This window comes from Scyliorhinus canicula, chromosome 8 (genome assembly GCF_902713615.1).
Source record: "Scyliorhinus canicula chromosome 8, sScyCan1.1, whole genome shotgun sequence".
NCBI lineage: Eukaryota > Metazoa > Chordata > Chondrichthyes > Carcharhiniformes > Scyliorhinidae > Scyliorhinus > Scyliorhinus canicula.
The window spans coordinates 187,442,082-187,468,573 of record NC_052153.1 but is presented as its reverse complement, the minus strand read 5'-3'; the positions used below and the strand labels follow the sequence as shown (position 1 = coordinate 187,468,573).

Below are 26,492 nucleotides of genomic sequence, written 5' to 3'. Positions count from 1 at the left end.
AGGGACAGGAAGTGAGGACACACTTCATGGAAGGGAGAGCTGGTAGCAGGACACAGACACAGGCAGGCAGCATTTGAGGTAGCCGTAAGTTAAGCTCTGAAGACAGAACGAATTCACAATAAAGCATCTTCTCCAACTTTGAGACTATGAGCTTTATTAAGACACGAGGAACAACACAACCTCGGATGAAACATTTAAAGAAATTTCCAGGTAAGTTTATGGGGAGGATGGGGTTGGGGGGGGGGGGGGGGTAAGGTGGAAGGGTTTCCTTCCAACTGCGTTTCCACCAGGAATTCCCGGAGATTTGTTACAGAATGATGTATTTGATATGCCCACGTTGCACAGTGAATTTTGACTGGCATTCTCTCCTCTTTCCAGTCCACTAACTTCATCCATTAGAGTTGTGTTGGGCCAGCATTATTTCAATAAAACAAGCAAGAACACTCAGGAATTTGGAATCGAGAAATACATTGTGCACGGTGATTACAATGTGTACGACGAAACAAAACATGACATAGGTAAAAGCACAAATATTTACCTTTCCTTTTAACTCTGTGTGATTGTGAAGTTTGGTTTGAATGGCCGGGTATGTGTGTGTCTGTCTGTTTTTATCTGCTACAATTTAGATATGATTTAGATACGAATGTAGGAGGGTAGATCAGCAAGTTTAAAAAAAATTTTTTTTTTCTCCTTTTTCACATTTTCTCCCACATTTACAGCCACCAACAATAAACAATAATCAGTAACAAATACGCCAATCCCCATATCAATAACAACAATCCCATCCTGGATTGGGGCTGGTTTAGCACACTGGGCTAAATCGCTGGCTTTCAAAGCAGACCAAGCAGGCCAGCAGCACGGTTCGATTCCCGTACCAGCCTCCCCGGACAGGCGCCGGAATGTGGCGACTAGGGGCTTTTCACAGTAACTTCATTGAAGCCTACTTGTGCCGATAAACGATTTTCATTTCATTTCATTTTCTTCCTCCCCCCAAACCCCAAACATTAGCCCGCATGTTCACAAAAACAAATGACAAAAAGGAATTAGGGATTACCCATAGTCACCATTAACACACACAGCCCCCCCAACCACCCGCCCCAACTAATGTTCGATGTTATTCAGTTCTTGAAAGTGCATAATGAATAACGCCCATGAATTGTAGAACCCCTCCATCCATCCCCTCAGTTCAAACTTAACCTTCTCAAGAGTCAAGAATTCCAACAGGTCTCCCCGTCACACCAGGGCACAGGGTGGAGAGGACGTATAGGCGCTGTTGTGCTTTCTTGGTGGTAGCATCCACATGGGTGGACCAGGACAGATGGTTGGTGATTTGCACCCCTAGGAATTTAAAGCTGTTAACCATCTCCACCTCAGCCCCATTGATGCAGACAGGGGTGTGGACAGTACTTTGCTTCCTGGGCAGTACAGTAGTACAGTGTTAGCACAGTTGCTTCACAGCTCCAGTGTCCTGTGGTGATATGCATCACTGTAAATACACAAGGGGTTAATGTTAATACACGTAGACTAGATAGACACTAGAGGGAGCACCAGAGACATGACACACAGACATTCAACCAATAGGTCAGTAAGATAGGACACGACCAATGGGCATTCACAATATACACAGAGGTGACATGACCACAGGAGGGCATTACACCAACCCATATAAAAGGACACAGCACACATGATCTTCCTCTTTCCAGTGGAGACTCTCAGTGAGTACAGACACAGGGTTGATTTGAAACACATCACACCCACCACTTGGATTGTAGCAGACTGGTTCGTCAGTCTGAGTAGCTATAGCAGGATTAACAGGAGAGTCGAATCCAAATAGGAGAATTGTTAACAGTTTAATAAATGTGTTAAAGCTATCTCCAAGTCTGAACCTCCCTTTGTCAGAGTGCACATCAAGGAAGCAGCTTATGCTACGTCAAGAGCATAACAAAGCATGGTACCCAGGAGTAGCCTGTCTAAATCCATATAGTTACAATTCAGCAGACAGTGACAACCAGCAACAGCAGCCAGGCAAGATGATGTTCGGGATTCCGGTTCCACAGCAGCTTAGGTACTAAGGCAATCTCAGTGAAAACTGGCGTTGGTTCAGGCAGAGATTCGAGATCTACCTGGTAGCGTCCGACCGAGATGCCGTGGTGGATGCAGAGAAAATGAAGCTTCTACTCACCATCGTGGGTCCAGAAGCAGCTGAAATCTTCCAGACATTAAAATACTCAGAGGGGCAAAACAAGAGCGACTTCCAGGCAGTCCTGGACAAATTCCAAGAATTCTGCGAGGAACATACCAGAAAAAACAGTTAAAAAGGCGCTAAAACTCACCACGAGGCGAAGGTAGGCTTTCCATTGAAGAAATCTGCAGTTTTGATTGGCGGCCATCTTGGTAAAGGTGCCGCACATGTGCAGCTGCGCGAAGAGCACACAGAACGGGAAGGTTTGTTTGCGTATGCACGAGAAGCCGCGCATGCGCAATAGCGAAAAAGGCCCCCAGTAAAGGCAAAGCGATATGAGCATGCGCAATTGCTTCCTATGCACTACGTCACATGCTTCGTGACGCCAGAGGCCCCGGACCACGCCTACTTAAAGGGGAAATGTGCCAAATCACAAAAAAAAATTAAAGCCATAAAACCCAATTCTTTCACCTGGAACGACAGCACAATGCCTGAAATTCGACCAGTAGCTGAAAGTAACCTCCGCAGAATCCTGCAACAAGCAGTTAGCACCGCCCAAAGTGGAAAACTATGACTCAGACCTCGAATTCTTCTTTGGACATCGCGAGCCCAATGCCAGCTCCGACACAAAACGTGATGATATGGTCTTGGTAGACAATGACTCAGACGAAGATTTCACCTTGGGAGGTGGCTACCCCAATACCAAATCCAAACTGCAACTAGACATGTTGTACATTGAAGACCCCGACGACGAGTTCTTCGGATTGGGGAATCTTCAGCCCAGTATATATGACATCCCGACCCGTGAGTGCAGGATTATGCTGAGGCCTGACGCCAAGAGACAGAGAGCGGTACAAGCCCACAGAGAGCGGCCTGCTGCCAGACAGAGAGTGGGGTCCACGCACCGCAAAGGGTCCCCAACTCCACACAGAGAGTGGTCCACGCACCGCGAAGGGTCCTCGACTCCACACAGAGAGTGTTTCACGCACCGCGAAGGGTCCCCGACTCCGCACAGAGAGTGGTCCACGCACCGCGAAGGGTCCCCAACTCCACACAGAGAGTGGTCCACGCACCGCGAAGGGTCCTCGACTCCACACAGAGAGTGGTTCACGCACCGTGAAGAGCCCCCGACTCCACACAGAGGGTGGTCCACGCACTACGAAGGGTCCTCGACTCCACACAGAGAGTAGTCCACGCACCGTGAAGAGTCCCCGACTCCACACAGAGGGTGGTCCACGCACTACGAAGGGTCCCCGACTCCACACAGAGAGTGGTCCACGCACTACGAAGGGTCCTCGACTCCACACAGAGAGTGGGGTCCACGCACCGCGAAAGGTCCCCGACTCCACACAGAGAGTGGTTCACGCACCGTGAAGAGTCCCCGACTCCACACAGAGGGTGGTCCACGCACCGTGAAGAGCCCCCGACTCCACACAGAGGGTGGTCCACGCACCGTGAAGAGTCCCCGACTCCACACAGAGGGTGGTCCACGCACCGCGAAGGGTCCCCGACTCCACACAGAGAGTGGGGTCCACGCACCGCGAAGAGTCCCCGACTCCACACAGAGGGTGGTCCACGCACTACGAAGGGTCCTCGACTCCACACAGAGAGTAGTCCACGCACCGCGAAGGGTCCTCGACTCCACACAGAGAGTAGTCCACGCACCTTGAAGAGTCCCCGACTCCACACAGAGGGTGGTCCACGCACTACGAAGGGTCCTCGACTCCACACAGAGAGTGGTCCACGCACCGCGAAGGGTCCCCGACTCCACACAGAGAGTGGTTCACGCACCGTGAAGAGCCCCCGACTCCACACAGAGGGTGGTCCACGCACCGTGAAGAGTCCCCGACTCCACACAGAAAGCGATGAAAGACTCTACAGTGAGCTCATGGACAGCCTCCACGATAGAAGCAATGCAAGACTCCAGAGCGCAGTCCTTGCATGAACAAGACCATGAGGGTCCAGCAACCTCCTCTGAGCAACCAGCAGCAGACAATGCAAGTCTGCCACGCTCAAGTGAACAACCGAAAGACTATGACAGTCTGCCACGCTCAAGTGCACAGCAAGAAGACTGACAGTCTACCACGCTCCAGTGAACAACAAAGCGACTATGACAGTCCACCCAGATTGTTTGAACCACCAGAAGAAGACTCTGACAGTCTACCCAGCTCAAGTGAACAACAAGAAAACACTGAGGCTCTACCCACTGTATGTGCGAAAGTGACGACGGCATCCCACTTCCCATACAAGATGTGCAACGTGACAGACCTCAGCCAGAATGTACAGAGGCACTCGCCAATCACAGTGAGACAACTGGTGACTCCGGTGCCACCACGTTACTTCAAACCTCATTCGCTCGAGCCTCTCCACAAGCAAATACATTCCTGAACGTTTTGACTCTGGACGTGGAGCATCAAGAAACCTCAGCTGACTCAAGTGAACCTGCAATGACTCCGGACGGGGAGCGGCAAGAAACCAAAACTGACTCAGGTGAAACAGAAAGGGCTCCAGACGGGGAGAATCGAGAAGCCAAAGCGGATTCAAGTAAGTCGGACATGACACCAGACGGGGAGTGCCACAAACTCAGTGACGCACGCTCAAGGAAACAGCAGATGCCACAAAGCACGCTGACACGAGTAACTGTGTGAAGGACTCATATTGTCCACAGTGTGGTCCTTGAGCGCAGCAAACACGACAACAAAACCAACTGACACAACAACAACATCAAAGACAATGGGCTGGATTCTCCGACCCACCGCCGGGTTGGAGAATCGCCGGGGGCGGGGGTCAATCCCGCCCCCCGAAGTCTCCGGCATCAGAGATTCGGCGGGGGCGGGAATCGCGCTGCGCCCCCCCCCCCCCCCCCCCCAGCGATTCTCCGGCCCGCGATGGGCCGAAGTCCCGCCGGCGTGGATCAAACCACTTACCTTACCGGCGGGACCAGGCGGCGCGGGTGGGCTTCGGGGTCCTGGGTGGGGCGCGGGGCGCGGGGCGATCTGGCCCCGGGGGTGCCCCCACAGTGGCCTGACCCGCGATCGGGGCCCACCAATCGACGGGCGGGCCTGTGCCGTGCGGGCATTCTTTTCCTTCCGCCTTCACCATCGTCTTCACGGTGGCGGAGGCGGACGTGACCCCCTCCCCTGCGCATGCGCGGGGCTGACGTCAGCAGCCACTGACGCTCCGGCGCATGCGCGGACTTCCGCTGGACGGCAAAGTCCCTGGCTGGCGTGGCGCCAAAGGCCGTTCCCGCCGGTGGGACGCCAACCCCTCCGGCGCGGGCCTAGCCCCTCAATGTTAGGGCTTGGCCCCTAAAGGTGCCCCGCCGGGTAGGGGAGAATCCTGCCCAATAACAAGAAGCGTACCAAAGGCAACAACGTCGACAACAAGCACGACAAAAACAACACCAATGGAACAACGACTGGTACGACATGGTACAAGTCTGCCCATGAGGGACACTATTACTGCTCAGCTCAGTACAATGACATACCATGGCAGGACAACACAGATTGCATACAGCACGACCACAAGCATCGGAAGAAAAAAAGACTCCAAATCAGACAACAGAGTGATTTGACCACTTCTTGGTTCCTTACGCACAGGGACACTGACGGCGTTTACAAAGCAATGCCACCATCAACATCACCACCTCACCAACTAAATAAGAAAGACACTCGACCATAATAATTAATGAATTTTGGGCTCATGTATATGATTTGGACTTATTGTTTAATGATCACTGTTATCATAACTTGTACATAGCATCACTTATCTACCTGTTTTTGTTCAATTTTCTTTAACACTGTACAGAAAATATGTAACACAAACAAAAGGGGGATGTGGTGATATGCATCACTGTAAATACACAAGGGGTTAATTACACGTAGACTAGCTAGACACTAGAGGGAGCACCAGAGACATGACACACAGACATTCAACCAATAGGTCAGTAAGATAGGACACGACCAATGGGCATTCATGATACACACAGAGGTGACACTACCACAGGAGGGCATTACACCAACCCATATATAAGGACACAGCACACATTATCTTCCTCTTTCCAGTGGAGACACTCAGTGAGTACACAGGGTTGATTTGAAAACACATCACACCCACCACCTGGATTGTAGCAGACTGGTTCATCAGTCTGAGTAGCTATAGCTACTCAGGATTAACAGGAGAGTCGAATTCAAGTAGGAGAATTGTTGACAGTTTAATAAATGTGTTAAAGCTATCTCCAAGTCTGGACATCACTTTGTCAGAGTGCACATCAAGGAAGCAGCTTATGCTACGTCAAAAGCATAACAAAACATGTCCCAAGTTCGATTTCTGGCTTGGGTCACTGTCTGTGCGGAATCTGCACGTTTTACCCGTGTGTACGTGCATTTCCTCTGGGTACTCCGATTTCCTCCCACAGTCTAAAGATGTGTAGGTTAGGTAAATTGGCCATGCTAAATTGCCCTTAGTGTCCAAAAATGTTAGGTGGAGTTACTGGGTTTCGGGGATAGGGTGGAAGTGAGGGTTAGGGAGCCGGTGCAGACTCAAGGGGCTGAATGGCCTCCCTCTGCACTGTAAATTCTTTGATTCTATGATAAGTCAATGACCATCTCTTTAGTTTTGCTGGCATTGAGGGATAGATTGTTGTCGCTGAACCACTCCACTACATTCTCTATCTCCCTCCTGCATTCTGACTCGTCGTTATTCGAGGACCGCCCCACGATAGTCGTATCGTCAGCAAACCTGTAGGCGGAGTTGGAACCAAATTTTGCCATGCAGTCGTGTGTGTACAGGGAGTAGAGTAGGGGGGCTAAGTACGCAGCCTTGCGGGGCCCCGGTATTGAGGACTATTGTGGAGGAGGAGGTGTTGTTTATTCTTACTGATTGTGGTCTGTGGGTCAGAAAGTCGAGGATCCAGTTGCAGAGTGAGGAGCCAAGTCCGAGGTTTTGCAGCTTTGATATGAGCTTGGCTGAGATTAAGGTGTTGAAGGCGGAGCAGTCATCAATAAATAGTCAATAAATGAGGAGAGATTGGATAGACTGGGGTTGTTTTCCTTGGAGCAGAGGAGACTGAGGGGAGACATGATTGAGATGTATAAAATTATGAGGGGAATAGATAGACAGGAAGAAACTTTTCCCCTTGGTGGAGCGGCCAATGACCAGGGGTAGAAGGTTTAGAGGGGAAGTGAGGAAAAGCATTATCACCCAGAGGGTGGTGGGAGTTTGGAATTTGCTGTCTGAAAGGGTGGTGGAGGCAGAGACCCTCATAACATTTAAGAAGCATTTAGACGTTCTCTTGTGATCCCAGGGCAAGTGCTGGCAAGTAGGATTAGAATAGTTGGTGGTTGTTTTTGACCGGCACAGACTCGATGAGCTGAAGGTCATTTTCTGGGGCGGCACGGTAGCACAGTGGTTAGCACAGTTTTTTCACAGCCGCAGGATCCCAGGTTCGAATCCCGGCTTGGGATATTGTCTGTGCGGAGTGTGAACGTTCTCCCCGTGTGTGCGTGGGTTTCCTCCGGGGGCTCTGCTTTCCTCCCACAGCCCAAAGATGTGCGGGTTAGCTGGAATAGTGTCCGAAAAGGTTGGGTGTTGTTACTGGGTTACGGAGATAGGGTGGGGGTGTGGGCTTGAGTAGAGTGCTCTTTCCAAGGGCCAGTGCAGACTCGATGGGCCAAATGGCCTCCTTTTGCACTGTTGTTTCTATGATTCTGTGACTCTATGATTCTGTGACAACTGAATCTCTTTTTTAACCTCCTAGTCCTTCTGAAGTTGAAGAAGAAAAATAAGCGGTGTGCAATAAAGAGCCGATTTGTTCGAACACTCTGTTTACCGGAGTCAACTGATTATTTACCGGCGAATACAGTGTGCCAAGTGGCTGGATGGGGATACACACACGGAAGTAAGAAACACTACAGTTCTCTTATTTCTTCGGGAATTGGGAAGTGCTGGAAGTAGGATGGTGACGTGTTACATGTTCTCTCAGAGTCCCAGTTGCTTTGGTAATATGAATGTTGTACACGCGTGTTGCAGTCCAGAGATGGGGATAATGATTGTGGGGGCTCCAATGTTTTTTCCATCGCTTGGCTGGCCAGGAATCTTTCCCAATTTTCCCACCTGGCATCGGCGTGCTTTGGAAGGATTTGCAGACTGATACGCCACATTGTGGACGCACCTTCCTTGGGGAATGTTAATTCCAATAATTGTATGTTGAGGAAGAACGGGTTTGAAGTAGCTTGGATTTTAAAACAGGTTTATTTCTAAAGACAATAAAGTAGGGCGGCACGGTAGCACAGTGGGTTAGCACCGTGGCTTCACAGCGCCAGGGTCCCAGGTTCGATTCCCGGCTTGGATCACTGTCTGTGTGGATGGGCACGTTCTCCCTGTGTCTACGTTGGTTTCCTCCGGGTGCTCCGGTTTCCTCCCAAAAGTCCCGAAGGACATGCTTGTTACGTAATCTGGACATTCTGAATTCTCTGTGTACCCGAACAGACACTGGAATGTGGCGACTAGGGGCTTTTCACAGTAACTTCATTGCAGTGTTAATGTAAGCTGACTTGTGACAATAAAAGTCGCAGACTCTCACAGTTCCTCCCAGACACTCAGAGTGAGCTGATTTATAAACATAGAAACATAGAAAATAGAAGCAGGAGAAGGCCATTCGGCCCTTCAAAACAGCTCCGCCACTCATTATGATCCAACTCATACCTAATCCAGCCTTCCCCCATATCCTTTGATCCCCTTCACCCCAATTTCCATATCTAACTGCTCCTTGAAAACATACACGGCTGGATTCTCCGCCGGCGCGTCTTTCCATTGTGCCGGCAGCGCGCACAAGCCTTCGGGTTTCCCAGCGGCGTGGGGTAGCCACAATGGTAAATCCCATAGGCAGGTGGCAGGAGTGAAGAATCCTCCTGCCAGCGAGGCCGTGCCGCCCAGGAAAACGCGGCTCAGGACCGCAGAATCCCGCAGACAATGTTTTGGCCTCCACTACTTCCTGTGGTCGCACATTCCACAGACTCACCACTCTCTGGGTGAAGAGATTTCCCCTCACCTCTGTCCTAAATGGTCTACCCCGTTTCCTCAGTCTGTGACCCCTGTTCTGCACAGCCTCACCATCGGGAACATCCTTCCTGCATCTACCCTGTCCCAGTCCTGTTAGAATACCCGCCCCTCATTCCTCTGAACTCCAGCGAATACAATCCTAACCTATTTAAATCTCTCCTCATACACCAGTCCCGCCATCCCAGGAATCAGCCTGGTGAAGCTTCGCTACACTCCCTCCACAGCAAAAACATCCTTCCTCAGAAAAAAGAAACCAAAATTGCTCACGATACTCCACCAGGATCCTGTATAATTGCAACAAGACATCCCTGCTCCTGTACTCGAAACCTCTCACAATGAAGGCCAACATACCATTTGCCTTCTTTACCGCCTGCTGCACCTGCATGCTTACCTTCAGCAACTGGTTTATATACTCTTGCTAATTCTCCAATCCATCCACATTTGGGGACAGCTGAGCTTTGTCGGTAACTTAAAGCATGTCGTTGCACAACTTCAACATTAATAGGGAAGGCATATAACAATGATCTAAAGTGACGCAGATTAACATTTTGGATGGAATCTCTCATTGGAACATAGGCAGGGGAGTCAGCCATCTCTCAGCGGGTGATGAGTTGATATCCCACTATCACATTAGGAGGCACTGCCCTCACAATGAGGCCAGTCCATTCATGTCCCAGAGACAGTAAGATGATACTAATAAGATTATCAATCTTAAGTAATTTTTGTTGAGGGATAAACGTCAGCCAGGAATAACTCCCCTGCTCTTCTTCGAAATAGTGATCTTGGACCTGTTACGCACATGGGAGGGGGTGGACAGATCCCTCGGTTTAATGTCTTATTAAAGGAAGCCACCTCTGACAGTGCAGCAGCACTCTGTCAATGTGGCAAGGGCGTCTGCATATATTTTTATGCGCAAGGTTTTGGAGTGGAACTTTAACTTACAATTTTCTGAATTTTGGAAAATGTGCTGTCATGTTCTGCAAACTGGCCGATATGAATGATGCACGATGGAACATCTAGTTTAAATAATTTATTGTAAAGCAAATGCGTGGGAAAGATAACTCGAGTCCATAAATAACAAACTACCAACACTAACTAACTATTATAGAGCAACTGCAAAATACATCTATCCACTAGCACGACTTACTCCCAACTGCCTGGGGGCACAGAGCCGCATGGTGGACTGACACTGCCACCTGCTGGTCATGTATAATATACAGAATTGCTTTATGCATATCATCACATGTGCTACCCATGGTCGACAGTGGAATGGTCATACATGTCGATGGGGTCCTGATGCATGCAAAGTGGATTTATTTCAATATTTGCTAATCAAAACAATCTGTTATTCTTTCCCAGGGTGGGGAGGGGTCAGTCACCAGGGAGCATAGGCTTAAGGTCCAGGGGGCAAAGTTTAGAGGAGATGTGTGAGGCAGGTTTTTACACAGAGGGTGGTGAGTGCCTGGAACACGTTGCCAGGGGAGGTTGTGGAAGCAGATACATTAACGGTGTTCAAAAGGCATCTTGACAAACACATGGATAGGATGGGTATAGACTATAGAGGGATATGGCACAAGGAAGTGCTCAGGGTTTTGGCAAAGGTTGGCATCGTGACTGGTACAGGCTTGGAGGGCCGAAGGGCCTGTTCCTGTGCTACATTGTTCTTTGTTCCTTGTTGTTCAGAAAACCTTTCTAGATGAATCAGAGTAAGACATATTTTTCTGTCGCTGCATTGTACATCAAGACCTTTCCGAAAGATTGTGAAAGAATCCAATGAACGACCTGCCGGACTTCACCTAAAAGGCAGATTTTTACAGATTGAAAATTTCCATCCTTGTGTTCAAATCACCACATTCACCCACCCCCTACAACACCTCCCCGCAACCCCTCCACCCCCCCATCTATCCTTTAGCCCCACGACCCCTAGAGACCCCTGTGCCTTTCCAATTCTTGCCTCTTGTGCATATCTCATTCCGTTTCAGATTCCAGCAACCCCCAGTATTTTGCTTTTGTCCCCACAGAATTTTATACATTTCAGTAAGATCGCCCCTCCATTCTTCTAAACTCCAACCAGCTCAACCTTCCTTAAGACAAACCCCTTCATCCCAGGAATCAGCCGAATGAACCTCCCCTGAACTACAAAGGGAATGTATCAACACAAATTGTTGTTGATTCTGTTACAGATGGGAGAGAGCCAAGCAGTTGATACTTAATCCCTCTCGCCACCCATCCATCGGCTGAAAGTGTTTTGTATTACTTTGCGCTGGTGCGTTTTCTCATCTGATTTACTGACCATCTGGAGCAAACACACGTTAGGATTAACTCAGAGGGTTAGTTTATTTCACATTCAAAACCCAGGGTTTTGCAACTTCCCAACCCGCACACGAAAGAAGGGATAGAAAATGGGGTTGTATAATTATCGATAGCAATACTACACCTTCCCAGCGCCAGGGTCCCAGGTTCGATTCCCGGCTTGGGTCACTGTGCGGAGTCTGCATGTTCTCCCTGTGTCTGCGTGGATTTCCTCCGGGTGCTCCGGTTTCCTTCCACAAGTCCTGACAGATGTGCTTGTTAGGTGAATTGGATATTCTGAATCCTCCCTCTGTGTAACCGAACAGGCGCCGGAGTGTGGCGACTAGGGGATTTTCACAGTAAATTCATTGCCGTGTTAATGTAAGCCGACTTGTGACAATAAAGATTATTATTATTATTATTAAGAACCACAGAAATGAATATTAGCTCACCTGAGTTCCAAGTCCATTGTCAGAGCCCAATGAGGCATCCTTTCAGGTAGGAGTTCAAGTTCAGCTGACTGAAGACCAGAGAATTTACCTCACAGTTAGCATGAGATGAGGTAGGTACACGGACACTGGGTTGGTTCTGCAGGGAATCTTTGGGAGTCTTCCAGCATAGACAGGCTTGAGGAGCATGCTGCTGTCCGGCCTGGAGAGCTGTTTATTGGTGGTTCATCAGTTGCCTGGTTAAACAGCAGGCCGCCTGTGAGGCTAATGATGTCATGCTAAAACTGTGCAAAAAGGCCAGCGGCTTAGGTCATGCTGCATGCCCATTAATGGTTAATTGTGGCATAACCATTAGATTCTGTGTTTCTGGCCAGAATTCCATTGTTAGAGGACATAAATTTAAGGTAAATGGTGGAAGATATAGGGAGGATGTCAGAGGTAGGTTCTTTACCCAGAGAGTAGTGGGGGCATGGAATGCACTGCCTGTGGAAGTAGTTGAATCGGAAACATTAGGGATCTTCAAGCGGCTAGGTTACATGGATTATGGTTGAATAATGGAGTGTAGATTAATTAGCATATTCACCCTTGCTGAATCTCCAACCAGGTTCCCATCTCCGTCATTTACTTTCCCTATCTTCCTGGCTGCCTCTCTCTTCCTAAGCTGCTGTGTAAGCATTCTGCTGGCCTTCTCTCCATGTTCATAGATCGCCCCCCTCACCTTTCTCAGCTGCTCCACCGCCCTCCCTGTGGTCAGCAAGCTAACTCCACCGGTAACCTCCGCCGTTCCCTTCAAAGCCCTGCCTCTGGGGTCTCCGCATACCTCCTATCAATCTGTGGGAGGGTCAGTACTGAGGGAGTGCCTGACAACTGACAGTGATTGGTTCTTGCGTGATGCTTTCTGAGAGAGCTTGGCAGAAGTATTTAGCCTTTGGAAGGAGAAGGAATGCTCTCAATCTCTCTCTCTCTTGCTTTCTGAATACAGTAAGAAGTCTTACAGCACCAGGTTAAAGTCCAATAGGTTTGTTTCGAACACTAGCTTTCGGAGCACTGCTCCTTCCTCAGGTGAATGAAGAGGTATGTTCCAGAAACATCTATATAGACAAAGCCAAAGATACCAGACAACGCTTAGAATGCGAACATTTGCAGGTAATTGAATCTTTACAGATCCAGAGATAGGGGTAACCCCAGGTTAAAGAGGTGTGAATTGTCTCAAGCCAGGACAGTTGGTAGGATTTTGCAAGCCCAGGCCAGATGGTGGGGGTTGAATGTAATGCGACATGAATCCCAGGTCCCGGTTGAGGCCGCACTCATGTGTACGGAACTTGGCTATAAGTTTCTGCTCGGCAATTCTGCGTTGTCGCGTGTCTTGTATCTTTGGCTTTGTCTATATCTATGTTTCTGTGATGTGGAGATGCCGGCGTTGGACTGGGGTGAGCACAGTAAGAAGTCTTACAACACCAGAATTCACCTGAGGAAGGAGCAGTGCTCCGAAAACTAGTGTTTGAAACAAACCTGACGCTGTAAGACTTCTTACTGTGCTCACCCCAGTCCAACGCCGGCAACTCCACATCATTGCTTGCTGAAGTGAGAGAACTGCTTTATTGTTCTGAAACCAGTGAATGCCTGGCACATTTTTACTGTAAACTTGAGATGATCCTGAATCAACAGAGAAGTGAGACAACGTTGCCAGAGTAAACCAGGAGGAAGTCACAAACCTGGTGACTGCAGTTCCTTGAGCTCAGCCAAGAACCTTGGGTATTTCAAATAAAATCTCTTTTCACTGTTACAACTCGGGATCAAGTCAGCCTGGAATTAACCGCGCACTAGCCCAGGGTGCTCCTTTGTCTAACTTCCTCGTTACCTCCTCAAAGAATTCTAACAGATTTGTCAGGTATGACGTCCCCTTGATGAATCCATGCTGACTCATCATCTTTTATATTACCAGCTAGCTTACATTCATTTTTCATCTCCTTCCCATCCGTTATTGCTTTTTTAGATGTCCTCTGCTTGCTTTTAAAGGCTTCCCAATCCTCTGGCTTCCCACTAATCCTCGCCACATTGTTTGCTTTTTCGTTTTCTTTTTCGCTGTGCTTGACTTCCCTCGTCAGCCATGGATGCCTCATCCTCCCCTTGGCATATTTCCTCCTCTTTGGGATGAATTTCTGGTGTGCCTCCCGAATAACCCTCAAAAACCCCTGCCATTGCTATTCCACTGTCTTCCCTGCTAGGCTACCCTTCCAATCAACTCTGGCCAACTCCTCCCTCATGTCTTTGTTGTTACCTTCATTCAATTGTAAAACTGTTACATCTGATTGCAGCTTCTCCCTCTCAAACTGCAGAGTAAATTCTGTCATATTGTGGTCACTGCTCCCGAAGGGCTCCTTCACCTTATGTTCCCTAATCAAGTCTGCCTCATTACACATCATCAAATCCAGAATTGCCTGTTCCCGAGAAGGCTCTGTCACAAGCTGCTCCCAAAAAACCGTGCTCCGGTTTCCTCCCACAAGTCCCGAAAGATGTGCTGTTAGGTAATTTGGACATTCTGAATTCTCCCTCTGTGTACCCGAACAGGCGCCGGAATGTGGCGACTAGGGGCTTTTCACGGTAACTTCATTGCAGTGTTAATGTCAGCCTACTTGTGACAATCAAGATTATTATTATTATAGATTTAATAGTATTTGCAAAAGATCTACAGGGAAGATGAGAAAAGATTTATCATTCAAAAAGTTGTTGGGATTTGGAATGCTCAACCTAAAAGGTAATGGGAGCAGACTCTATGAATAATATTGCACATGATAGATAGATAGATAGAACAGTACAGCACAGAACAGGCCCTTCGGCCCTCAATGTTGTGCCGAGCAATGATCACCCTACTCAAACCCACGTATCCACCCTATACCCGTAACCCATCAACCCCCCCCCCAACCTTACTTTTTAGGACACTACGGGTAATTTAGCATGGCCAATCCACCTAACCCGCACATCTTTGGACTGTGGGAGGAAACCGGAGCACCCGGAGGAAACCCACGCACACACGGGGAGGACGTGCAGACTCCGCACAGACAGTGACCCAGCCGGGAATCGAACCTGGGACCCTGGAGCTGTGAAGCATTGATGCTAACCACCATGCTACCATGCTGCCCCATTCATGCCCCATGTTCAGCTCCATTCATGACTCCTCAGATATTGAGGCAGTTCATGTCCAAATGTAATACAGCCTGGACAATATTGAGGCTTAGGCTGACAAGTAGCAAGTAACATTTGTGCCACACTAGTACCAGAGACAAGAGAGAATCTAACCATCACCTTTTGACATTCAAAGGCATTGTCATCACTGAATCTCCCACCATCAACATCCTGGGGGTTACCATCGACCTGAAACTGAACTGGACCAGCCATATAAATACTGTGGCTACATAGCAGGTCAGAGATTGGCGAGTAACTCACCTCCTGACCCCCCAAAGCCTGCCCACCATCCACAAGTCACAAGTCAGGAGTGTAATGGAATACTCTCCACTTGCCTGGATGAGTGCAGCTCCAACAACACTCAAGAAGCTCGACGCCATCCAGGACAAAGCAGCCCGCTTGATTTCTCCCCCTTCCACAAACATTTACTCCCTCCACAATGACGCACAGTGGCAGCCGTGTGCACCATCTACAAGATGCACTACAGGAACTCACCAAGGCTCCTTAGGCCGCACCTTGCACACCCACAACCACTACCATCTAGAAGGACAACAGCAGCAGATATCTGGGAACCCCACCACCTGGAGGTTCCCCTCCAAGTCACTCACCACCCTGACTTGGAAATATATCGCCGTTCCTTCACTGTCACTGGGCCAAAATCCTGGAACCTCCCTCCTTAACACCACATGGACTGCAGCAGTTCAAGAAGGCAGCTCACCACCACCTTCTCAAGGGCAATTAGGATCCGGTAATAAACGCTGGCCCAGCCAGCGATGCCCATAGTGTGCAACTGAATTTTAAAAATATATTAAAGAAGTTGACGAATGAATGGGATTGGATTGGATTTGTTAGTCACATGTACCGAGGTACAGTGAAAAGTATTGTTCTGCGTGCAGTCCGGACAGATAATCCATAAATAAAAAGAAAGATAGGACATATGTAAATACACAATGTAAATACATAGACACATGGAATCGGGTGAAGCATACAGGAGTGTAGTATACTCAGTAGAGAAGATGTGTAGAGAGATCAGTTCAGTCCATAAGAAGGTCATTTAGGAGTCTGGTAACAGCGGGGAAGAAGCTGTTTTTGAATCTGTTAGTGCGTATTCTCAGACTTTTGTATCTACTGCCCGATGGAAGAAGTTGGAAGAGTGAGTAAGCCGGGTGGGAGGCGTCTTTGATTATGCTGCCCGCTTTCCCAAGGCAGCGGGAGGTGTAGATGGAGTCAATGGATGGGAGGCGGGTTCGTGTGATGGACTGGGCTGTGTTCACAACTCTCTGTAGTTTCTTAATATCTTGGGCCGAGCAGTTACCATACCAGGCTGTGATGCAGCCAGATAGGATGCTTTCTATAGTGCATCTATAAAGGTTGGTACGAGTCAATATGCCGAATTTCCTTAGGTTCCTGAGAAAGTTTAGGCGCTGTTGTGCTTTCTTGGTCAGAGCATCGACATGGGTGGACCAGGAGAGATTGGTGGTGATGTTTACACCTAGGAATTTGAAGCTGTCAACCATCTCCACCTCGGCCCCGTTGATGCTGACAGGGATGTGTACAGTACTTTGCTTCCTGAAGTCAATGACAAGCTCTTTAGTTTTGCTGACATTGAGGGAGAGATTGTTGTCGTTACACCACACCACTAGGTTCCCTATCTCCCTCCTGTACTCTGACTCATCGCTGTTCGAGATCAGACCCACTATGGTTGTGTCATTAGCAAACTTGTAGATGGAGTTGGAGCCACATTTTGCCATGCAGTCGTGCGTGTACAGGGAGTATAGTAAGGGGCTAAGTACGGAGCCTTGCTGGGCCCCAGTATTGAGGACTATCATGGAGGAGATGTTGTTGTTTATCCTTGCGGATTGTGGTCTATGGGTCAGAACGTCGAGGATCTAGTTGCAGAGGGAGGAGCCAAGTCCGAGGTTTTGGAGCTTTGATATTGTAATGATATGTACATTAACTGGGAGTTAAAGAGTTAACAAGTTAATGATAATGCTTACCACTAGAGGGAACCACAGAACAGTCATATATATATCATGTGACTTGGGATCCGAGGAGTTAGGAGGTGGAAGGTAGCTGGAAGAGTGCCAGACATGGGAGCAGTTGTACTTGAGAAGTTCTGTTAGTTAGAGATAGCATAGTTTAGGAATATGAACAAATCTTAGTTATTGTGTAATAAATGTATAGTTTTATTCATTAACAAAACTTTGTGTTCTTTATTCAACACTACGCTTTCAAGCCAGTCAGATGAAACAAAATAGAGAACACAACAGATATGAGCTTGGCTGGGATTATGGTGTTGAAGGTGGAGCTGTAGCCAATGAATAGGAATCTGACGGAGGAGTCCTTGTTGTCCAGGGATGAGTGTAGGGACAGGGAGATGGTGTCTGCTGTGGACCGGTTCTGGCGGCATGCGAATTGCAGTGGATCAAGGCATTATGGGAGTATGGAGTTGTTGTGCCATCATAATGATCGATGTCAAGGCCACCGGACGATAGTCGTTGAGGCACATTGCCTGGTTCTTCTTTGGCATCAGTCTGATGGTGGTCTTCTTAAATCTCGGAGTGGAGTAGGGAGAGGTTGAAGATGTCCGTGAACACATCTGCCAGCTGGTCCCTGCAAGATCTGAGTGCGCTACCAGGGACCCCGTCAGAACCAGTTGCCTTCCGAGGGTTCACTTTCAGGAAGGCCGATCTTACTTCGGAAGCTGTGACGATACGTTTGGGTGTGTCCGAGGCTGCTGGGGCAGTTGACAAAGGTTTCCTGCTTGAACCGAACATAGAATGCATTGAGTTCATCGGGGAGGGGTACATTGGTGCTGGAGAATCTGCTCGGCTTCGCCTTGTCGCTCGTTATGTTGTTTAAGCCTTGCCACAACCGACATGGGTCCGTGACATTAGTCTGTGCCTCTAGCTTGGTATGTATTGTCTCTTGGCATACCTTTTTTTTTTATAAATTTAGATTACCCAATTATTTTTTCCAATTAAGGGGCAATTTAGCATGGCCAATCCACCTACTCTGCACATTTTTGGGTTGTGGGGGTGAAACCCACGCAGACACGGGGAGAATGTGCAAACTCCACACGGACAGTGACCCAGAGCCGGGATCGAACCTGGGACCTCAGCGCCGTGAGGCGGTTGTGCTAACCACTAGGCCACCGTGCTGCCCGTCTCTTGGCATACCTGATGGCTTTGCAGAGGTCGTACCTGGATTTCTCATATAGGTCAGGGTCGGGCGACTTGAATGCTTCAGTAGGGGGTCAACCTCCTGAATAAGACGTGGTTTCTGGTTGGGGGACGTACGTACTGCATTCTCTGGCACGCAGTTTTGTACACACTTGTTGATGTTGGAGTTACAGACAAAAGGTGGGAGAAATTGGGACCCAACGCGACTGCAGTTCAAATATTCAGCGCAGGCTGAATGGCTGAATGTCCTCCTTCTCTGCTGTAAGTTTCTATTATTCTCTAATTCTACTTTCTCTTTTACTTTACTCTTCCAGATACGACTGAACATTCAAAAACTTTGCAGGAAGCCTTTGTTCCGATTATTTCCCAGTCGCTGTGCAGAAGTGACTTTGTCTACGGTCGTGAAGTGACACCAAACATGGTGTGTGCTGGAAACCTCATGGGGACTGTTGATGCCTGCCAGGTACTCGATGTGCCTTCGACCTGAGGCTGCGACCACTGCCTGGGCACTGCCATGGGGAAGTGCTGGGGAGCGGGAGCTTCTGATTGGGGGGGCCGTGGGGAATTCCATGGGCGGAGCAGTGTGTGTGAAGGGGGGGTTTCCCCCTGTAATTCGAGGTGATCCCTGGGGGGGGGGGGGGGGGGAGCTGTGTATAGGGTGGGGTTGCGGGTTCCCCATGTCCCTGGAGAGGAATTTCATAGAACATACAGTGCAGAAGGAGGCCATTCGGCCTATCGAGTCTGCACCGTCCCACGAAAGCCCTCACTTCCACCCTATCCCCGTAACCCAATAACCCCTCCTAACCTTTTTGGACACTAAGGGCAATTTATCATGGCCAGTCCACCTAACCTGCACATCTTTGGACTGTGGGAGGAAACCGGAGCACCCGGAGGAAACCCACGCACACACGGGGAGAACGTGTAGACTCTGCACAGACAGTGACCCAGCGGGGAATCGAATCTGGGATCCTGGCGCTGTGAAGCCACAGGCCGATCATTTGTGCTACTGTGCTGCCCAAATTTCCCTTGGTGAGGGCATGGGATAAGGGTGAGATTTCCCCGTGCCCCTGGTAGGGGGGGGGGGGGCATTTCCCTGGGTCAGGGTGTGAATGTGGGAAGGTGCGGTGGGGCTCCCCATGTCTCTAGGTGGGGGGGGGGGGCATTTCCCTGGGTGAGGCCATGTGTGTGGGGTGGGGAGGGTTCCCCATGTCCCTGGGGGGTGGTGCTCCCTGTGCATGGGGGTGGGTTCCCCATGTCTCTGAGGGGGTGCCCTGTGCATGGGGGTGGGTGCCCCATATCCCTGGGTAGGGGATTCCCTGGGGGATCGGAGGCTGTAAGCGTAGGGGTGGGGGGCCTGTTCCTCATGTCCATGGGGGGGGGGACTCTTTTTCTTATTTTTATTAAAGTTACCTCGTTGTTGATGGTAAGCCCGCCCCTGCCAGCGTGACATCACGGGACCCCCTCCGGGATTCCTTTTGAGACCATGTGTCAAATAATATGGCGGGCAAAGCTGGCAGCGGGATTGACACTTTGTCACGAAGATGGGAAGTTCCGCCCTGTGCTACATATTCTGTGCATTTACAATGTCTTTTAACCCTTTGTCTCTTGGGCTGGTGTGTGCAGGGAGACTCTGGTGGGCCGCTGCTGTACTACAAGGGTGACACTGGGTACCTGTATGGAATCATCAGCTGGGGAGATGGCTGCGGGCAGATCAACAAGCCGGGGGTCTACACAAGAGTCACCAACTACGTGGAATGGATCTACAGGAAAATAAAACGTAGGCCGAAATGCGGCAGGAAAGGCTAAGATTGAAGGAGGGGAAATATTTCCGATGAGTCCAATCACTTCCGTCCGGTTTGTGTGTGTGTGTGTGTGTGTGTGGAAAGGGTGACTTTGGAAGAACTTCCATTAATTATTCAACCAGAAAGATTGACTAACAATTGTGTTCAGCGATGGCCGTATTGGCCAGGAGTCTTCAGGAATCATTTCCATGATCATTAAAAAATAAATTGCGTGTGACTTTCCTTCCGATGTTATTTTGACACTGGTTATAAAAATGTTGGGGATGTTAATAAAGGTGGCAGCCGCCGGAGAACTGATCTTTTTTGCCCCTTTATCTTGGCGTCACGTGCTGTTTATTCCTTGGAAACTCGCGATAGTTATCGGGGTAGAGTTCTCCCTTTGCTGAGACGCCCAGATAAAAACCAAACTAAGAAGGTTTTGAGCAGAAACCCATCGGCGGAGTCAGAATCTTCTCAGGGCTCACCGGGGGGGGGGGGGGGGGGGGGGTAAGATAGTGGAGGCGGCTCCGAGGCAGGAAGGCTGGTAAAATGGCACTGGGAGAAGGAGGGCGGAGTGTCCATCACCTTCCCTCTGTCGTGGCATTTTGTGTGTGGTGGGGAAGGTGGACAGTTCTTCCATCCAGAGGATAATTGAGCCATTTAAGTTAACGTCCTCTTCCTGCCATCACTGGCATCAGACTGTGTACAGTATTTGGTCTCCTTACTTGAGAAAGGATGCACTGGCACTGGAGGGGGTGCAGAGGAGATTCACTGGGTTGACTCCAGAGTTGAGAGGATTGGCTTCTAATAATAATCTATATTAGTGTTACATTAACACTGCAATGTTACTGTGAAAATCCCCTAGTCGCCACATTCAGGCGCCTGTTCGGGTACACAGAGGGAGAATTCAGAATGTCCAATTCACCCAACAAGCACGTCTTTCGGGACTTGTGGGAGGAAACCGGAGCACCCGGAGGAAACCCACGCAGACACGGGGAGAATGTGCAGACTCCGCACAGACAGTGACCCAAGCCGGGAATTGAACCTGGGACCCTGGAGCTGTGAAGCAACAGCACTGTGTTACCGTGCCACCCTTATGTGGCGAGACTGAGACTATACTCATTAGAATTTAGAAGAATGAGGGGGGATCTGATAGAAACATATAAAATTATGAACGTAATCTATAAAGTAGAAGCAGGGAGGGTGTTTCCACTGGCGGGTGAAACTAGAACGAGGGGGCATAGCTTCAGAATAAGGAGGAGCAGATTTAGGACTGAGATATAGGAATTCCCAGTGAAGCAGTTGAGGCTACCTCATTGAATTTTTTTAAGGCAAAGATAGATAGATTCTTGAACAGTAAAGTAATTAAGAATTAAGTGTTCGGGCGGGTAAATGGAGCTGAGCCCACAAAAGATCAGCCATGATCTCATTGAATGGCAGAGCAGGTTCGAATGGCCAGATGGCCTACTCCTGCTCCTAGTTCTTAAATTCTTGACCAGTAATGGTTGGGTTCTCTGGTGAAATCTTTGAGACCTTAAGGACCAACTTTGAGCTGTCTACTAATGTTAATTATGAATGCTACATGTTCAACACCAGAGTTCAGAAATAGAGGAAAATATTGATAGAAACATATAAAATTATGAAGGGAATTGATAAGCTAGAAGCAGGGAGGGTGTTTGCACGGGGAGACCGCCAGTTTAATAGTGTCAGCCTCCCACCAGGTTTGGAGTGGGAAGGGAGGGCGGACTCTCCTATTCAGGCACTCCTTGATCCACAGAGGAGCCCGCTCCCACAGCAACCAATTAGTCGCCCAATGCCCTCCCACCATAGGATGCGGCCAAATGCTCATTGTCAGCTGAGCGGCATCATCCTCTGCTTCAGGCCCATCACCGAGGCCCCTGTGGTAGTCATCACTGATATATTATACTGTACATATATGGGTATTACAGTAAGGCCCCTGTACTACAGGTACGGGGGTAGATCCCTGCCTGCTGGCTCCGCCCAGTAGGCGGAGTATAAATGTGGGTGCTCCCCGTACAGCAGCCATTTCGCCAGCTGCTGTAGGAGGCCACACATCTCTGTGTAATAAAGCCTCGATTACATTCTACTCTCGCCTCGTCGCAATTGATAGCCATGATGTGGAGATGCCAGCGTTGGATTGGGGTGAACACAGTAAGAAGTCTTATAACACCACGTTAAAGTCCAACATGGTTGTTTCAAATACTAGCTTTCGGAGCACTGCTCCTTCCTCACCTGACAAAATCTACGCCAGGCATCTCCTGTCCACGCGGCACCAACTTCCTGGTGAGTCTGTGGAAGATTTCTGGCGTGCCCTGCTCACCCTAGTTAGAGACTGACTGCCAGGCCATTTCAGCCACTGAACATTCGAACCTGCTGATGAGAGACTCGTTCGTTACGGGCATAGGGTCTGACTACATCCGGCAGCGCCTCTTAGAAGGGGCCGCGCTTGACCTCGCGGCGACCAAAAAACTAGCGCTCTCACTTACGGTCGCCTCATGCAACGTACAGGCCTATGAACCCGACCGCGCGGACCACCCCCTGTGCATCATGGACCTCGCCGAAGGCCACCCCATCAGCGACTGCCCCCAGCCCACCCTCGCCTGCGCCACGCGGCAGCGACCCAACCCCGGGGAACCCAAATGCTACTTCTGAAGACAGTCAAAACACCCCTGGCAGCGCTGCCTGGTGCGGAGCGCGCTCTGCACAGCCTGTGGCAAGAAGGGACATTTCACTGCAGTGTGCCATGCCTGCTCAATCACCGCTATTGTCCCGGCACCCCCCACATACGGCCAGTGGGCGCCGCCATCTTTCCCTCCTCGGACCACGTGCGGCCCATGGGCGCCGCCATCTTGCTCTACTCACAACACGTGCACCCTGTGGGCGCCGCCATCTTACCCGCCTCAGGACCCCTGCCCGTCAGGCACCTCATCGGGCCGCTCATCGCCTGCAACTGCCGACGACCAGCTCATCTCGCCTCGGTCACGATTGACCAGTATCGACCGCACAACCTCGCGACCGCTTCGACAAAGGTGAAGGTCGACGGCACGAGATCTCCTGCCTTCTGGGCTCCGGGAGCATCGAGAGCTTCATTCACCCCGATACGGTAAGGCGCTGCTCCCTCGCGGTACACCCCGCTAACCCTGCCTGCTGGGCTCCGGCAGCACCGAGAGCTTCATTCACCCTGATACGGTAAGGCGTTGCTCCCTCACGGTACACCCCGCTAACCCTGCCTGCTGGGCTCCGGCAGCACCGAGAGCTTCATTCACCCCGATACGGTAAGGCATTGCTCCCTCACGGTACACCCCGCTAACCAGAGAATCTCCCTGGCCTCCGGATCCCACTCCGTGGCGATCCGGGGGTACTGCACCGCCACCCTCACCGTCCAGGGCGTAGAGTTCAGCGGTTTCCACCTCTACATCCTCCCCAACCTCTGCGCTACCTTGCTACCTGGATTTCGAGTGCAACCTCCAGACCCTAACCCTGAAATTTGGCGGGCCCTTACCACCCCTTACCGTGTGTGGCCTCGTGGCCCTTAAGGTCGACCCACCTTCTCTTTTTTGAAACCTAACCCTGTCGCCACCAGGAGCTGATGGTCAGCGCCCAGGACAGGACCTTCATCAGGTCTGAGGTCCAGGGCCTGCTGCGGGAAGGTATCATCTGTGGTGATATGCATCACTGCAAATACACAAGGGGTTAATGTAAATACACTTAGACTAGATAGAAAGTAGAGGGAGCACCCGAGACATGACACACAGACATTCAACCAATAGTTCAGTAAGATAGGACACGACCAATGGGCATTCACGATACACACAGAGGTGACACCACCACAGGAGGGCATTACACCAACCCATATAAAAGGACACAGCACACATGAACTTCCTCTTTCCAGTGGAGACACTCAGTGAGTACAGACACAGGGTTGATTCAACATCACACCCACCAGGTGGATTGTAGCAGACTGGTTCGTCAGTCTGACTAGCTATAGCAGGATTAACAGGAGAGTCGAATCCTAGTAGGAGCATTGTTAACAGTTTAATAAACGTGTTAAAGCTATCTCCAAGTCTGAACCTTCCTTTGTCAGAATGCACATCAAGGAAGCAGCTTATGCTACGTCAAGAGTATAACAAAACATGGTACGCAGGAGTGACCTGTTTAAATCCATATAGTTACAACTCAGCAAACAGTGACAATCAGCATCGGCAGCCAGGCACAATGACGTTCAAGATTCCGGTTCCACAGCAACTCAGGTACCAAGGCAATCTCAGTGAAAACTGGCGTGCGTTCAGGCAGAGATTCGAGATCTACCTGGCAGCGTCCGACCTAGATGGCATGGCGGATGCAGAGAAAATAAAGCTTCTACTCACCATCGTGGGTCCAGAAGCAGCTGAAATCTTCTAGATCTTCAAGTACTCAAAGGGGCAAAACAAGAGCGATTTCCAGGCAGTCCTGGACAAATTCTAAGAATTCTGTGAGGGACATATAAGAAAAAACGGTAAAAGAGGCGGCAAAACTCACCACGAGGTCGGCTTGCAGCCGAAACCTGCAGTTTTGAATTGTAGCCATCTTGGTAAAGGTGCTGCACATGCGCAGTGGAGAAAAAGGCTCCAAGTAAAGGAATAGAGATCTGAGCATGCCCACTCGCTTCCTACGAGCTACATCACATGCTTTGTGACGTCCGAGACCCCGGACCACGCCCACTTAAAGGGGAAATATCCCAGAACACAAAAATAAAAGTTGAAAGCCGTAAAACCCGATTCTTTCACCTGGAACGACAGCACAATGCCTGAAATTCGACCAGTAGCTGAAAGTAACCTCCGCAGGACCCTGCAATAAGCAGTAAGCACCGCCCAAAGAGATGATACAGTCCTTGAAGACTATGACTCCGACCTTGAATTCTTCTTTGGACATCGCAAGCCCAATGCCAGCTCCGACACAAAACGTGATGATATAGTCTTGGAAGACAACGACTCAGATGAAGATTTCACCTTGGGAGGTGGCTACCCCAGTACCAAATCCGAACCGCAACTAGAGGTGTTGTACATTGAAGACCCCGACGACGAGTTCTTTGGATTGGGGAATCTTCAGCCCAGCCTATCTGACATCCCGACTCGTGAGTGCAGGATTATGCTGCGGCCTGACGCCAAGAGACAGAGAGTGGTACAAGCCCACAGAGAGCGGCCTGCTGCAAGGACTGCGTTCTGGAGTCTTGCGTTGCTTTTATCGTGGAGGCTGTCCACAAACTCTTGTGTCACTCGAGTCACTTCTTGTTCATGCAAGGACTGGTGGTCCATGCACCACGAAGGGTCCCCGACTCCACACAGAGAGCGATGAAAGACTCCACAGCGAGCTCGTGGACAGACTCCACGATAGAAGCAACGTAAGACTCCAGAGCGCAGTCCTTGCATGAACAAGAAGTGACTCGAGTGACACAAGCCTCCACAATAAGTTCGTGGACAGCCTCCATGATAAAAGCAACGATTTCAAGGTGGGGGGGGAAAGTTTAAGGGAGATGTGCGTGGAAAGTTTTTTACGCAGAGGGTGGTGGGTGCCTGGAACGCTTTGCCAGCGGAGGTGGTAGAGGCGGGCACGCTAGCATAATTTAAGATGCATCTGGACAGATATATGAACGGGCGGGGAACAGAGGGAAGTAGATTCTTGGAAAATAGATGACAAGTTTAGATAGAGGATCTGGATCGGCGCAGGCTGGGAGGGCCGAAGGGCCTGTTCCTGTGCTGTAACTTTCTTTGTTCTTTGTTCTTTGAATCCCTTGACGGCCTTTGAAGTGCAAATCTCCCATTCAATTTCACACAGCAATGCATTGCATTATCTAATGATTGACAATTTTATTTCTCCAGAGACAGGAGCTGCGTGGATTATTGATCTTTTAAAGGATGCGGGTTTTGCTGGTTAGGCCAGCATTCATTGCCCATCCCTAATTGCCCACAAGAAGGTGGTGGGTGGTGAGCTGCCTTCTTGAACCACTGCAGTCCGTGTGGTGCAGGTACACCCACTGTGCTGTTTGGGAGGGAACTTGCCGCAGTCACACTGGAGGAACTTCCTCGCTAACAGCATAGTGCATGTACGTAGACCAGGTAGACATCAGCAGCTCAAGAAGGCAACTCACCACCATCTCCTTGAGGGCAAAGAGGGCTAGCGAATAAATGCTGACCTTGTCCATATCTCAGGTACAAGTAGTAAGAACTGGTGCGATGTGGGAAACATAGCAACCAATTGGCACACCCCAAAATCCCACAAACACCAATGTGATTGTGGTCGTGCGCTCCTTTAAAGGGGAGGGGGGGGGGCGAGTTCCCGGAGAGTCATGTGACCCAGT

The 26,492-nt window shown here is 49.8% G+C and overlaps 1 protein-coding gene across 2 annotated transcripts in view; it reads left to right on the top strand.

Moving 5' to 3' along the window:
- LOC119970740 (hepatocyte growth factor activator-like) overlaps positions 1-20,468 on the top strand; it is a 107,854-nt gene extending 87,386 nt beyond the window's left edge. The window contains exons 16-19 of one of the 2 annotated variants that reach the window (XM_038805848.1): positions 379-518; positions 7,941-8,081; positions 18,668-18,816; positions 19,977-20,468. In XM_038805848.1, the coding sequence (XP_038661776.1) occupies positions 379-518; positions 7,941-8,081; positions 18,668-18,816; positions 19,977-20,159 (613 nt within the window). In that variant the 3' untranslated portion in view covers positions 20,160-20,468. The remainder of the gene's footprint in view (positions 1-378; positions 519-7,940; positions 8,082-18,667; positions 18,817-19,976) is intronic. The other variant, XM_038805849.1, reaches the window with a different exon arrangement.
- Positions 20,469-26,492: the final 6,024 nt, after the last annotated feature.